Source organism: Carcharhinus amblyrhynchos, chromosome 7 (genome assembly GCF_965287045.1).
Source record: "Carcharhinus amblyrhynchos chromosome 7, sCarAmb.v2.hapA, whole genome shotgun sequence".
NCBI lineage: Eukaryota > Metazoa > Chordata > Chondrichthyes > Carcharhiniformes > Carcharhinidae > Carcharhinus > Carcharhinus amblyrhynchos.
Genome location: NC_137330.1, coordinates 105,482,480 through 105,496,136, shown reverse-complemented (window position 1 = coordinate 105,496,136; position 13,657 = coordinate 105,482,480). Strand labels below are relative to the sequence as shown.

General features: G+C 45.1%; 1 protein-coding gene across 1 annotated transcript in view; it reads right to left on the bottom strand.

The window, feature by feature from the left end:
- Positions 1–13,657, bottom strand: part of LOC145345181 (uncharacterized) — a 135,093-nt gene that overhangs the window by 79,232 nt on the left and 42,204 nt on the right. The window contains exons 2-3 of the mRNA XM_080192905.1: positions 11,341–11,411; positions 4,456–4,572 (exon numbers count right to left, since the gene is read on the bottom strand). Of these exons, the coding sequence (XP_080049031.1) occupies positions 4,456–4,572; positions 11,341–11,411 (188 nt within the window). The remainder of the gene's footprint in view (positions 1–4,455; positions 4,573–11,340; positions 11,412–13,657) is intronic.

The window sequence follows — 13,657 nt, the reverse complement described above, 5'->3', positions numbered from 1 at the left end:
AAAGCAGATTAACTCATTTGACATTTATTAACATATTCTTAAAAATCTTTAACTAAGATAATTAAACTGGAATGCCGAAAGGGACAGGTAAATATTCGCCCTTTGAACAGACTGTATACAGTGCACTAAGATACGTTTCTTTATCTTCCATGCATTTTTGGTTCTTGTTGGGCCAAATTTTACCAATTGGAGGATAAGGGCTGGATCCGGATGTAAAAGGGATCCGAGCCTAGAACCCTCGTTCCAGCATGCCATATGCTTTTTGCCAGTTCCAGTCTGGTCCGCGCTGTGGGTGGGGCTTAATGCTGCCAGAACGATCGGAGTGCTGAACTACGCACGCGCAGTTCGAAAAACATCTGATACAAGGCACCCAGGCGTGAAAGACAAAACCAAAAGAGAGAACTGGGGGAAGGCGGGGAGGATGAGCTGCAATCGGACCCCCCTGGGAGGCAGGCCCCCCCGGCAGATGACTCCGGTGAGACCCCACCCAGGAGGCAGGCCCCTCCGGCAGACGCCCCCCCACAGGAGGCAGGCTACCCCCCCACCCCCTCGTGATCATACCACCCCCCTCGGCAGAGCATACCCCCAACCTACCTGGATTGCTGCTCTCCCTCCATCATCCTTCTGACCTGCACTCATTGGTGTGGAGATGCTGGCACTGGACTGGGGTAAACACAGCAAGAAGTCTCACAACACCTGGTGTTGTGAGACTTCTTACTTCATTCGTTGGACAGCCTGCAGCACCATCCTGGCCTTCTGCTGGCGTCTGCCGGAGGGGGCAGGCTCACATGGATCTCTGGTTGGGGGGAGGGGGGGGGGGGGACTGCCTCCCAGGGGATGTGAATCACGGGGGCGGGGGGGGGGGGGGGGGTGCTCTACTGAGGGGGGCCTGCCTCCCGGGGGGGCACGGGTCGGGGCGGGGGGGGGGGGGGGGGGGGGGGGGGGTGGATCTCGGGGGGTGTGCTCTGCTGAGGCAGGTCCTGCCTCCCAGGGGCGGTCCGATTGTACAGGAGGGGGTCTGCCAGGGATGGTCTGCCTCCCAGGGGGTTCGGATTGGTTGGGGGGTGGGGGGGGGTGGGACTGCCATGGTGGTTAGCAGAGGGTCTGCGAAGGGTGTTAGAGGAGCTTGGGCTTCGAAGATTCCCCTGCAGAATAGGAATCCGTTTTGGAATTTTATTTTGCAGGTTGATAACAGTGCGGATCCGGAATGGATCCGAAGATGGTAAAGTGGAGTTTGGTGGTAGAGTTGGGCGCATGGTTCATTAAGTCAATTTTAATGCATTAGCATGCATTTAAATCATTGGGCCGCCTGATTGGGGTGCGGATCGGTGTTGGTAAAGGCCCAATCTGCTTGGTTTCAGGTGCAGATCGCATTACAGGCCCGACGCCCGAATTTACCGCAATTTAATTTTTGGTAAAATCGGGACTGTTATTTTAATTCTCGCTTTTTTCTATATTTTCGTCCTATTCTTAGCTCCTCCACCATAATGTTTTCCTTGTGCAGTCTACAACAACTCCTTTGCAAAGCTGATTTCTCCCTCAGTGTACCTGGACAGATGCCGGAGTGCAGAAACCAGGGGATTTTCACAGTAACTTCATTAGTGTTAGTCTAAGCCTACTTGTGATACTAATAAATAAACTTTAAAATCTTTAAACAAAGACATCCGGAACATCATGCATACACAAACAGCATATAAAGGAACAGCATCAAAAGCATTACCATGGGTAACAATTATTGATTCTGAGAGACTCCCAAATATTCCAGGAAACCCTAGCTGAAGCAAAAGCAGGTCCAGCAGGAGGTCTTCTGATTGGTAATCTAATCAGATGCATTTGGTGACCCAAAATAAAAGAATAATTAGATTTCTAAAAATGTAGTCACAAACCATCCAAGTAATCAGAGGTAAGAGCAAAATACTGCGGATGCTGGAATCTGAAACTAAAACAGAAAATGCTGGAAAATCTCAGCATCTGTGGAGAGGGAATAGAGCCAACATTTCAGCTTGAAACACTGGCTCTATTCAGGTTTTCTGTCAAGCAGGTAGAGGGTTCTTCAGTCCCTGGGCATGCACATTATTATGGGGATAATATTTGATCCTTTTTTTTATTCATTCATGGAATGTGAATGTGGCTGACTAGGCCAGTATTTATTGCCCATCCCTAATAGTTCTTGGGAAGGTGGTGGTGAGCTGCTTTCAACACCCAGAGTGCTGTTAGGGAGGGAGTTCCAGGATTTTGAAGGAGCAGCAATATATTTCTAAGTCAGGATGATGAGTGGCTTGGCGGGAACATGCAGGTATTGGTATTTCCATGTATCTGTTGCCCTGTCCTTCTGGACGGTAATGGTTGTGTGTTTGGAAGGTGCTGTCCAATGTGAGGTCATCCATTTTGATAGGAATAATAGCAAAATGAACTATTATTTAAATGGTAAAAAAAGCATACTGCTATGCAGAGGGACCTGGGTGTCCTTGTGCAGAAATCTCAAGGAGTTGGTTTGCAGGAGCAGAAAGTAATTAAGAAGGCAAATGGAATTTTGTCCTTCATTTCTAGAGGGATGGAGTTTAAAAACAGTGAGGTTATGTTGCAGCTGTATAAGGTGCTGATGAGGCCACACCTGGAGTACTGTGTACAGTTGTCATCTCCTTACTTGAGAAAGGATATACTAGCGCTGGAGGGGGTGCAGAGGAGATTCACTAAGTTGATTCTGGAATTGAGAGGGTGGCTTATGAGGAAAGACTGAGTATACTGGGACTATACTCATTGGAATTCAGAAGAATGAGGGGAGATCTTATAGAAACTTATAATATTATGAAGGGAATAGATATGATAGAAGCAAGGAAGTTGTTTCCACTGGCGGGCGAAACAAGAACTAGGGGGCATAGCCTCAAAATAAGGGGAAGCAGATTTAGGACTAAGTTGAAGAGGAACTTCTTCACGCAAAAGTTTGTGAATCTATGGAATTCCCTGCCCAGTGAAGCAGTTGAGGCTACCTCATTGAATGTTTTTAAGGCAAGGATAGATAAATTTTTGAATAGTAAAGGAATTAAGAGTTATTGTGAGTGGGCGGGCAAGTGGAACTGAGTCTACGAAAAGATCAGCCATGATCTTATTGAATGGCGGAGCAAGATCAAAGAGCCAGATGGCCTGCTCCTGCTCTGAGTTCTTATGAGCTTTGCTGTGTTCTTGTAGTGCATAATTTCAATAGAGTGGTGGAGATTGGATTTAGATTATAATCCTGATCCCCACCAGCCATCAATCTAATCAGTTAAACACTTGGTTAAGTATACCAGAGAAAGGAATTTCAACATTTATGAGATGTTAAATGAATGTCAGGGGAATAAATTTTCGGTCAAAATTTAATTTGTCTGATCTCACTGGAATTTTGTCATGGGAAGGCAGTGGCGTAGCGGTATTAGCAATTCACAGACTCAGGAAGACCCCGGTTTAAATCTCACCATGGAAGTTGGTGACGTTTGAATCCAATAAAAATCAGGACTTAAAAGTCTAATGATGACCATGAAACCATTGCTGATTGTCATAAAAATCCATCTGGTTCACTAATGCACTCTAGGGAAGGAAATCTGGTCTACATGTGACTCCAGATCCATAATGTGGTTGTTTCTTAACAGCCATTAGGATTGGGCAATAATAATATTTATTGGCCCAGCTAGCAATATCCAAATGAATAAAAATAGCTTAACAAATTGGTTTGTATGCTATAGTTATCCAGGCAGATTCCTATAAGTAGCAAAGGTCTCATTAAAATATAATCATCTGTTCTAGGAACATAAAGACAATGTCAGTGCCTTTGAAGCAGGGCCATGATATAAGCTGATTCGAGGTTGTTAGTGTTCCTCCTTATATGTGCTGGTAAACTTCTCAGTGCACTGTAACTGGCCTTCTGAATTGTTCAGTGTCAGCTCCAGGGTGCAATGACCTGATTTACCATCTCTGAGCGCAAGTGCCAAGCAACTTGGTTCAGCACTCTTTTACAGTCTGTCCCCCTGTCATCTCTTCTACCAACATGGGTTATTTTTCCTGCTCAACTTTAACACAGATGACAGTGGGGAAGGAGCACCTCTCCTTTAAAGAGAGCGTCAGTGATACCCAAATTCCCTCTTCATTGCATCAACAAGCTGCTAACCCACAGCCCAAGCAATGTTGGCAGCTTTCCAATCTTAATTAAAGGTGACAACAAGTGCCAACTTTGCCTGTGCCCCTCCCTCATATGATCAAGCACACATTCCAATTGTGATGCCGACTTCCCTCCAGAAACTGGCATGAGTTGAATTTTTCCATCCAGGTGTCTTCCAATGTCATGGGGATAAGTCAGTCAGAGAATTAAAATCAACAAAATGATTGGTCTGCTCGAGAAAACTGACAAAAGAGAAGTTAGAGAACAGAAAAAAAACTGAAAGAATATATAATTATTTTTCAATAGTGCAAAAATCCTACCTCCTCGAGAAGGAAATGCTTTTTCCTCATCTCTTGACCAAATGATGGTGTGTTTCCATTTCCATACAAAAACTGAGGTGGGTTAAGCGGCAATGAAGGTGGGACATAATTTCCTGCCTAAATAGAAGTTTTAAAATTCATCGACTATTTGTAACCTTGGATTCAGCTTCCATATTTGATGTACAGTGCATTTGCGAAGTGATAAGCACAATATTTGTCAGAACTGCCCAACAAACTATCTTTCTCTATGGAATGTATAGATCAGTATGCGTGGATATTTAAATAGTTCCATGTGGCAGGATTTGCCAAGATCTGGGAAGACCGATGGCCTTTGTACTTCCCTGTAGACATGGAAATGCCGGCATTGAACTGGGGTAAACACAGTAAGAAGTCTCACAACACCAGGTTAAAATTCAACAGGTTTATTTGGTAGCAAAAGTCACCAGCTTTCAGAGCGCTTGGTGCTCCTTTGTCAGGTGAGTGGGATTTCAGTTCACAAACAGGGCATATAAAGACACAACCTCAATTTACAAAATAATGGTTGGAATGCGAGTCTTTACATGTAATCAAATTGTAAAAGGTACAGACAATGTGAGTGGAGAGAGGGCCAAGCACAGGTTAAAGAGATGTGTATTGTCTCCAGCTGGGACAGTTAGTGAGATTTTTGCAAGCCCAGGCAAGTCATGGGGGTTACAGATAGTGTGACGTGAACCCAATATCCCAGTTGAGACTATCCTCATACGTGCAGAACTTGGCTAACAGTCTCTGCTCAGTGACTCTGCGCTGTTGTGTATCATGAAGGCCGCCTTAGAGAATGCTTACCTGAAGATCAGAGGCCAAATGTGCATAACTGCTGAAATGTTCCCCAACAGGAAGAGAACACTCTTGCCTGGTGATTGTTGAGCAGTATTCATTCATCCGTTGTCGCAGTGTCTGCATGTCTCCCCAACGTACCATGCCTCGGGACATCGCTTCCCACAGCATATCAGGTAGACAATGCCGGACAAGTTGCAAGTGAATGTACCGTGTACCTGGTGGATGGCGCTCTCACGTGAGATAATGGCATCCGTGTTGATGATCCAGCACGCCAAGGCTATCCCCACACCCCCACTTCTTGCCTTCGAACAACTGCAATCTCAAACAGACCACTGTCCACAGCAAACTACCCAGCCTTCAGGAGAACAGTGACCAAGACACCACACAACCCTGCCACAGCAACCTCCGCAAGACATGCCGGATCATCGACACAGATGGCCTCAATTGGGATCTTGGGTTTATATCACTATATCTGTAACCCCTACAACTTGCCTGGGCTTGCAAAATCTCACTAACTGTCCTGACTGGAGACAATACACATTTCTTTAACCTGTGCTTAACCCTCTCTCCACTCACATTGTCTGTACCTTTAAGAATTGATTGCCTGTAAAGACTCACATCCCAACCATTATTTTGTAAATTGAGTTTGTGTCTTTATATGCCCTGTTTGTGAACTGAAATCCCACTCACCTGATGAAATAGCAGTGAGCGCTCTGAAAGCTAGTGGCTTTTGCTACCAAATAAAACTGTTGGATTTTAACCTGGTGTTGTGAGACTTCCTACTTCTCTGTAGAGCCACCTTTAAAGGGTTCCAATGTCAGCATCCAACTCATGGGTGGCCAATACCACAAGGTCATGCAAGTGAATGCAAGGTTCCCTGACGACATTCAATGCCTTCATTCCAAGGCAGTCAACAATACTTTGTTACTTACAAACATCCAGTGAATTAAAGGTTGTCTATTAAGGGACTAGGCAGATTTGTTGCTACCTCAGATGCCAGCACTGCAGCCCAGAATTAGTACAATAGACTGTTTCCCAGTACCAAAGGCATCTTTGAACATACAATGGACAGTGGTCCCAGAGCCTTGATGAGACAAGGATCATTCTGCTATACTAAACTACCAAAGTGTTCTTGATCTTCAACATGTGCTGCATGTTGTACACTGTGGCAACTGACAGAGGTATGAGCTTGGAGGAGCAGCAAAAAGAGTTCTCCAGAGCGCAAACTTAGAAGGACTCTGAGCATCCAGTAGAGGAAGAGGGGCCCCTAACCACAGGCAATCTGTTAAAGGGATTTGGCAAACATCTTATAATGACTCAGAAAGCCTGACTGAAAAGGAACATAGTTTATTACAGCATACAAAGTAAAACCACTACCATGGTGTATGCTCATTATTCCCTGCCTGGGACTACCGTTCTCAGGCCCAGTCCTGGGCCTGCCTTATAAAAAGCTCAAGTAATGAGTTGTAGCTGGGCAGGCCACTGTCTGTCACCAAGGGAATTCATATTCAATGAGACCCTAAGATCAATCAATGATTCCCTATGGATTTTGTGGGGTTATCACACATTTGTAGACTAAATATATTTTCTTGAAAAATAACAATAGATTACTTTCACCATATTCTCAGACCCATGATTGTCAATTCTAGTAACAAAAGCCAAAAAAATTGTTTGTCCCAATTTTTGGACAAAGGAGTCATGGTTTGAAGTCCAGTCTTAGTAGGTAGCACATAAACTTGTTGCCATCTCATGTACCTGACAGTAGCAAAAGGCAGTACATTTGTCGAACAGTTGCCAGTCTCTGTTCACCTGTTCCCTGATTGTCACTGAACTAATTTTTAAAAAATTGTTCATGGGATGTGGGTGTCACTGGCTAGGCAAGCATTTATTGCCCACTGCCAATTGCCCTTGAGGTGGCAGCTAAGAGTCAAACACATTGCTGTGGATCTGGAGTCACATGTAGGCCAGATCAGGTATGGTTGGCAGATTCCCTTCCCTAAAGGGCATTAGTGAACCAGATGGGTTTTTACAACAATCAACAGTGATTTCATGGTTATCAATTAATTCCAGATTTTTATTGAATTCCGACTTCACCAGCATGTAGTACAGCCAGCCTTGTGCTCTTAAGCACGGTCTGTCCCTTTTAAAAGAGAATTGCATGGATTTGCTGCTGAATATTATTGCTGCAATTCTAAACAAGTAGAATGTTACACCATAGCAGAGAGGGGGCTCCTTGATCATAGGTGTCGGTGGGGGCCTTTGTGCAGAATGGGGAAGAAATTCTGTGGGACAGCCAGGATGCTTTCAAGGATATTCCTCAGATGGCATTCAAAACTGGTGACCAGAGATGTCAAATCCAGTATCTGTACCCGAGACAACAAGAACTCTAGTAACTTTGTGTGAATGGTTAAGATCAGTGAATGTATCTTTACATGATATCTCTGGTCCAACATGCCTCCAAGTCATTCAAGCTGCTCAAGCATTATGCTCCCATTAGCAGCCCCATCACTTAGGACTCATGCCTGAAATCCAGATATTTGGTTTCACCCTTACACGCCTAACAATGTCACCAGCATCTCGCACTGCATCTTGTTGTTTCCATATACCTCAGTTGTTCTGATGTTACAGACACATCACCCAAATACGTAGCAATGCACTCAGTGATATTCTACCCTCTCTCTTGCAAGACAAGGTGGCTCATAACATAAGGCAGCAAAGCAGAACAGGTGGGGATGAAGAACACCTGCATCTCCTGGGCTCAATGAAGGATCTATTTCCTGCATCATGGGACTAATACCCATGCACTGTTGAGAACTTTGCAGACAAAGGTACATTCTGCTACATTCCCCTTCTCACCTCCCAGCTCACCCTCATTCAACTTTATGGCATGATGAGCAAACTGAAGATGGTGTGATCATGGATCTCCTGTTTCCCATTCCAACGCCCCTTCCCTATTCCAACCATACTCTTTTGGATTACCTGCTCTCTGGATTCCAAGAACTGCAGCCCAGCCATAGAAACCCCAAGAGGAGGAGAGAAAACACTAACGATCAGTTCATTTGACACTTGCAGTTACCAGCTCAGATCCTGGCACTGCACTTGAAGGCGAGTATAGAGTTGGGATCAGCACACAAAAAGTCACCAAACACGAGTGGGCTGTAGCAAGGTCAGGAATAAAATATAGTTTGTTTGCCAGCTGACTGGATGGCAAGGTCTCAGATGGCTCTGCCACAGAGGATGAGGACCTCAGTTGGGACACAGCACACTGGAAAACATTGGTACTATGCTGGCTGCATTGGCTGACTTCCCTATTAGCTCCAATTTGGCAGACACCATTGCTCAAAGCTTGTTCTCTCATTAAGCTTTGTTCCATCTTCCTCTCATTCTGCGGATCCAGAGACACTGCAACAGCAGTTCCCATCTTATTGCAACCATTTTTATGGATCTAATCCTCTGGTCACAAGATGAGGATGCATCAACATTCCTTACCACATCCAGGAATTCATTACAACACCTGCAAAAACATACCAGACCACATCTTGTTTTTTGAAATAACCCTACCTGCAAGTTGAAAGTCTTGTCCTTTAAGTAATGGGTTCAGTTTGATGATTGCCAAGTGAGTTTGTTTAATGACCTGCCTCGTCTAAATGTGGTAACTGGACATCACATCAGGTAGTAGGGCTGTGTGACATCAGGAGAGCACCAGTTCAGCAGCTTCTGCCATTCTGAATACCGATGGTGTACCCCGGGGATGCACCAGAAGTGCAGTACAATGTCCCCAAGGAATATATTCAGAATCAGAAGCTTTGCTGGAGCCTTGTCCCATAAAGGCAAAACAAATTACATCCCCTCACATGATAATGCTCCTCTGCACAGGCAGCATGTAAATCTGATGAATAAATTAGCGTGGTTTTCAACCCAAAATCTTTGCTCCATATTATGTATTCCTCCAGTTCAAAAGATTTGCCTCTGAAATGAATACTTGCTCTGCTGATATTTTTGCTTTCTGCTCAATAAAGCTATAATTAAAAAAAAGAGTCATGGAGTCATTTACTGCACAGGAGGCCACCAAGTCTATGTCTGCTCTCTGTACAGCAATTCAGTAAGTCCCATTTCCCTGCTCTATTCTCTACTGTCCAACAGGTTTATCACGTTAAACTTATTGGCATTTTCTTTCTTTAACTTCCAGCTACAATTTGAACAAACCGAATGTTTCACATGTTCACCAGCCTTCAACAAATACTGCCACATCAACTGTATAAAACTTGTGAACACTGTCATAAGATCAGGACAGTACATAAGAACATAAGAACATAAGAAATAGGAGCAGGAGTAGGCCATCTGGCCCTTCGAGCCTGCCCCGCCATTCAATAAGATCATGGCTGATCTGTCGTGGCTCAGTTCCACTTTCCTGCCCTCTCCCCATAACCCTTAATCCCCTCTCTTATCAAAAACCCATCAACCCGATTCTTAAAAATATTTAGCGAGGCAGCCAAGTCTGACAACACCAGGTTTAAGTCCAACAATTTACTTGATAGTAAACTCACAAGCTTTCGAGGTTTACCTCTTCGTCAGGTGAATGAAGAGTTCTGGCCTCAGACAGAGCATATAAAGCACAGACAGCTTACAGATTACTGATTAGAATGTGAATCTTTACACCTAACCTGTTATTCAAGTCTTAAAGTGGCTAACAATGTGAGTGGAAGGAGCACTGATCACTGGTTAGAGATGTGTATTGTCTCCAGACAGTACAGTAAGTGAGGTTGTGCAAACCCAGGCAAGTCACAGATAGTGCGACATGAACCCAAAATCCCTGTTGAGACCATCCTCATGTGTGTGGAACTTGGCTATCAGTCTTTGCTCAGCGACTCTGCACTGTCGTGTGTTGTGAAGGCCGCTTTGGAGAATGCTTACCTGAAGGTCAGAGGCCGAATGCCCGAGACCACTGAAGTGTTCGTCAACAGGAAGGGAACAGTCTTGCCTGGTGATTGTCCAGCGATGTTCATTCATTCGTTGTCGTAGCGTCTGCATGGTTTCCCCAATGTACCATGCTTCGGGACATCCTTTCTTGCAACATATCAGGTAGACAACGTTGGCCAAGTTGCAAGAGTAAGTACCGTGTACCTGGTGGATGGTATTCTCACATGTGATGATGTCATCCATATTGACACTACGTTCCTTCCTGTTGACGAACACTTCAGTGGTCACAGGCATTCGGCCTCTGACCTTCGGGTAAGCATTCTCCAAGGCGGCCTTCACGACACACGACAGCGCAGAGTCGCTGAGCAGAAACTGATAGCCAAGTTCCACACACATGAGGACGGTCTCAACAGGGATCTTGGGTTCATGTCACACTATCTGTAACCCCCATGACTTGCCTGGGTTTGCAAAACCTCACTTACTGTACTGTCTGGAGACAATACACATCTCTTTAACCTGTGATCAGTGCTCCTTCTACTCACATTGTTAGCCACTTTAGGACTTGAATAGCAAGCTAGGTGTAAAGATTCGCACTCTAACCAGTAATCTGTAAACTGTCTGTGCTTTATATGCTCTGTTTGAGGCCAGAACTCTTCATTCACCTGACGAAGAGGTAAACCACGAAAGCTTGTGAGTTTACTATCAAATAAATTGGTTGGACTTAAACCTGGTGTTGTCAGACTTTGTACTGTGTTTACCCCAGTCCAACGCCGGCATCTCCACATCATAAGATCAGGAAGCAGTGATAATGATAACGGTGACAGTTTAGAATTGCTTGAGCATTTCTAGAGTAATTGTGGCAGTAGAGTACTTACCAAATGAATACTTCAGAGTAGTCTGCACATAAAAACCCCAATTTAAATATTACAATTTTTGAGACTGCTGTAGCATAACCCTTTTCTAAATGCTGCAATTAACTCGTATTCCATCACAATATTACATTACCCAACTGGGTGCTTTGTTACAAGAAAGAAATTCCTGGTTTTCAAAATAAATATTTCAGTTAGCGTCTTCATAATTATAAAGCTACAATGTAAACAGGAATAATGATTAACTGCTAATACCAACAATCATATGTAAAAACCAAACCTTTACAGCTCCAAGAAGTTCTTGCACATTGGATGAATGAAACGATCCAAAGTCTCTTCTGGCAGAGGTCACTAGTTCAAAAAAGTAAAGATTTAGTTTTCAACTCTAAACGTTTGATTAGCCAAACTAACATAGATATTGTTTCAATAGCTAACTTGTTTCACTGTTGAAAAGCTGGAGCTGGAATAAAGCGGAGAGAGTGGAGCCTGGGTACATAAGAACATAAGAACTAGGAGCAGGAGTAGGCCATCTGGCCCTTTGAGCCTGCTCCACCTTTCAATAAGATCATGGCTGATCTTTTTGTGGACTCAGCTCCACTTACATGCCCACTCATCATAACCCTTAATCCCTTTACTGTTCAAAAATTTAACTATCCTTGCCTTACAAACATTCAATGAGGTAGCCTCAACTGCTTCACTGGGCAGGGAATTCCACAGATTCACAACCCTTTGTGTGAAGAAGTTCCTCCTCAACTCAGTCCTAAATCTGCTTCCCCTTATTTTGAGGCTCTGCCCCCTAGTTCTAGATTCACCTGCCAGTGGAAACAACTTCCCTGCTTCTATCTTGTCTATTCCCTCATAATCTTATATGTTTCTATAAGATCTCCCTTCATTCTTCTGAATTCCAATGAGTATAGCCACAGTCTACTCAGTCTCTCCTCATCAGCCAACCCTCTCAACTCCGGAACCAATCTAGTGAATCTCCTCTGCAACCCCTCCAGTGTCAGTATATCTTTTCTCAAGTAAGGAGACCAAAATTGTACACAGTAAAAGCTGGGATAGAGTGCTGGAGTACAGTGTGCAGTTTTGGGCGCCGTACTTACACAAGGATATTTTGGCCTTGGAGGGAGTGCAGAGGAGGTTTACTAGGCTGATACCGGAGTTGAGGGGGTTGAGCTATGAGGAGAGGCTGAATAAATTAGGCTTGTACTCGTTAGAGTTTAGAAGAATGAGGGGAGATCTCATTGAGATGTATAAGATGATGAATGGGACGGATAGGATAGAGGTGGAGAGACTCTTCCCGCTCAGAAAGTATAGTAGGACTAGGGGGCACAGCCTCAAGATAAAGGGGGGGCGGTTTAGAACAGAGTTGAGGAGGAACTTCTTCACTCAAAGGGTGGTGAATCTCTGGAATTCTCTGCCCGTTGAAGTGGTGGAGGCTGCCTCGCTAAATATTTTTAAGACGCGGGTTGATGGGTTTTTGATAAGAGAGGGGATTAAGAGTTATGGGCAGAGGGCGGGAATGTGGAACTGAGCCACGACAGATCAGCCATGATCTTACTGAATGGCGGGGCAGGCTCAAAGGGCTAGATGGCCTACTCCTGCTCCTATTTCTTATGTTCTTATGTAAAGCAGGGAGAGAACGGAGCCTGGGTAAAGCCAGGAGAGAGTGGAGTCTGGGTAAAGCTGGGAAAGAGTGGAGTCTGGCTAAAGTCGGGAGAGAGTGGAGTCTGGGTAAAGCCGGGAGAGAGTGGAGTCTGGGTAAAGCCGGGAGAGAGTGGAGCCGGGGTAAAGCCAGGAGAGAGTGAAGTCTGGGTAAAGCCAGGAGAGAGTGAAGTCTGGGTAAAGCCAGGAGAGAGTGGAGTCTGGGTAAAGCCAGGAGAGAGTGAAGTCTGGGTAAAGCTGGGACAGAGTGGAGTCTGGATAAAGCAGAGAGGATGGAGCCTGGGTAAAGCAGGGAGAGAGTGGAGTCTGGGTAAAGCTGGGAAAGAGTGGAGTCTGGCTAAAGCCGGGAGAGAGTGGAGTCTGGGTAAAGCTGGGAAAGAGTGGAGTCTGGCTAAAGCCGGGAGAGAGTGGAGTCTGGGTAAAGCCGGGAGAGAGTGGAGCCGGGGTAAAGCCAGGAGAGAGAGAAGTCTGGTTAAAGCCGGGAGAGAGTGGAGCCTGGGTAAAGCCAGGACAGAGTGGAGTCTGGGTAAAGCTGGGAGAGAGTGGAGCCTGGGTAAAGCCAGGAGAGAGTGGAGTCTGGGTAAAGCCAGGACAGAGTGGAGTCTGGGTAAAGCAGGCAGAGAGTGGAGCCTGGGTAAAGCCGGGAGAGAGTGAAGCCTGGATAAAGCAGAGAGAGTGGAGCCAGGGTAAAGCCGGGAGAGAGTGGGTGTCGGGATAAAGCGGCGATAGGGGGGCAAGGGATGACTAGGGCCTGGACCTCACTACCTGAAAAAGTGGTGGAGGCACAAACAGTCATTACATTGAAACAATTCTTAAATAAATTGAATATTTGTGGAGTGCCATAATCCATGAGGCTATGGACCAACAGCTGGAAAGTGGAATTAGCTCTTCCGGTGCTGGGATAGATGTGATGGACTGAATAGTTTCTTTCA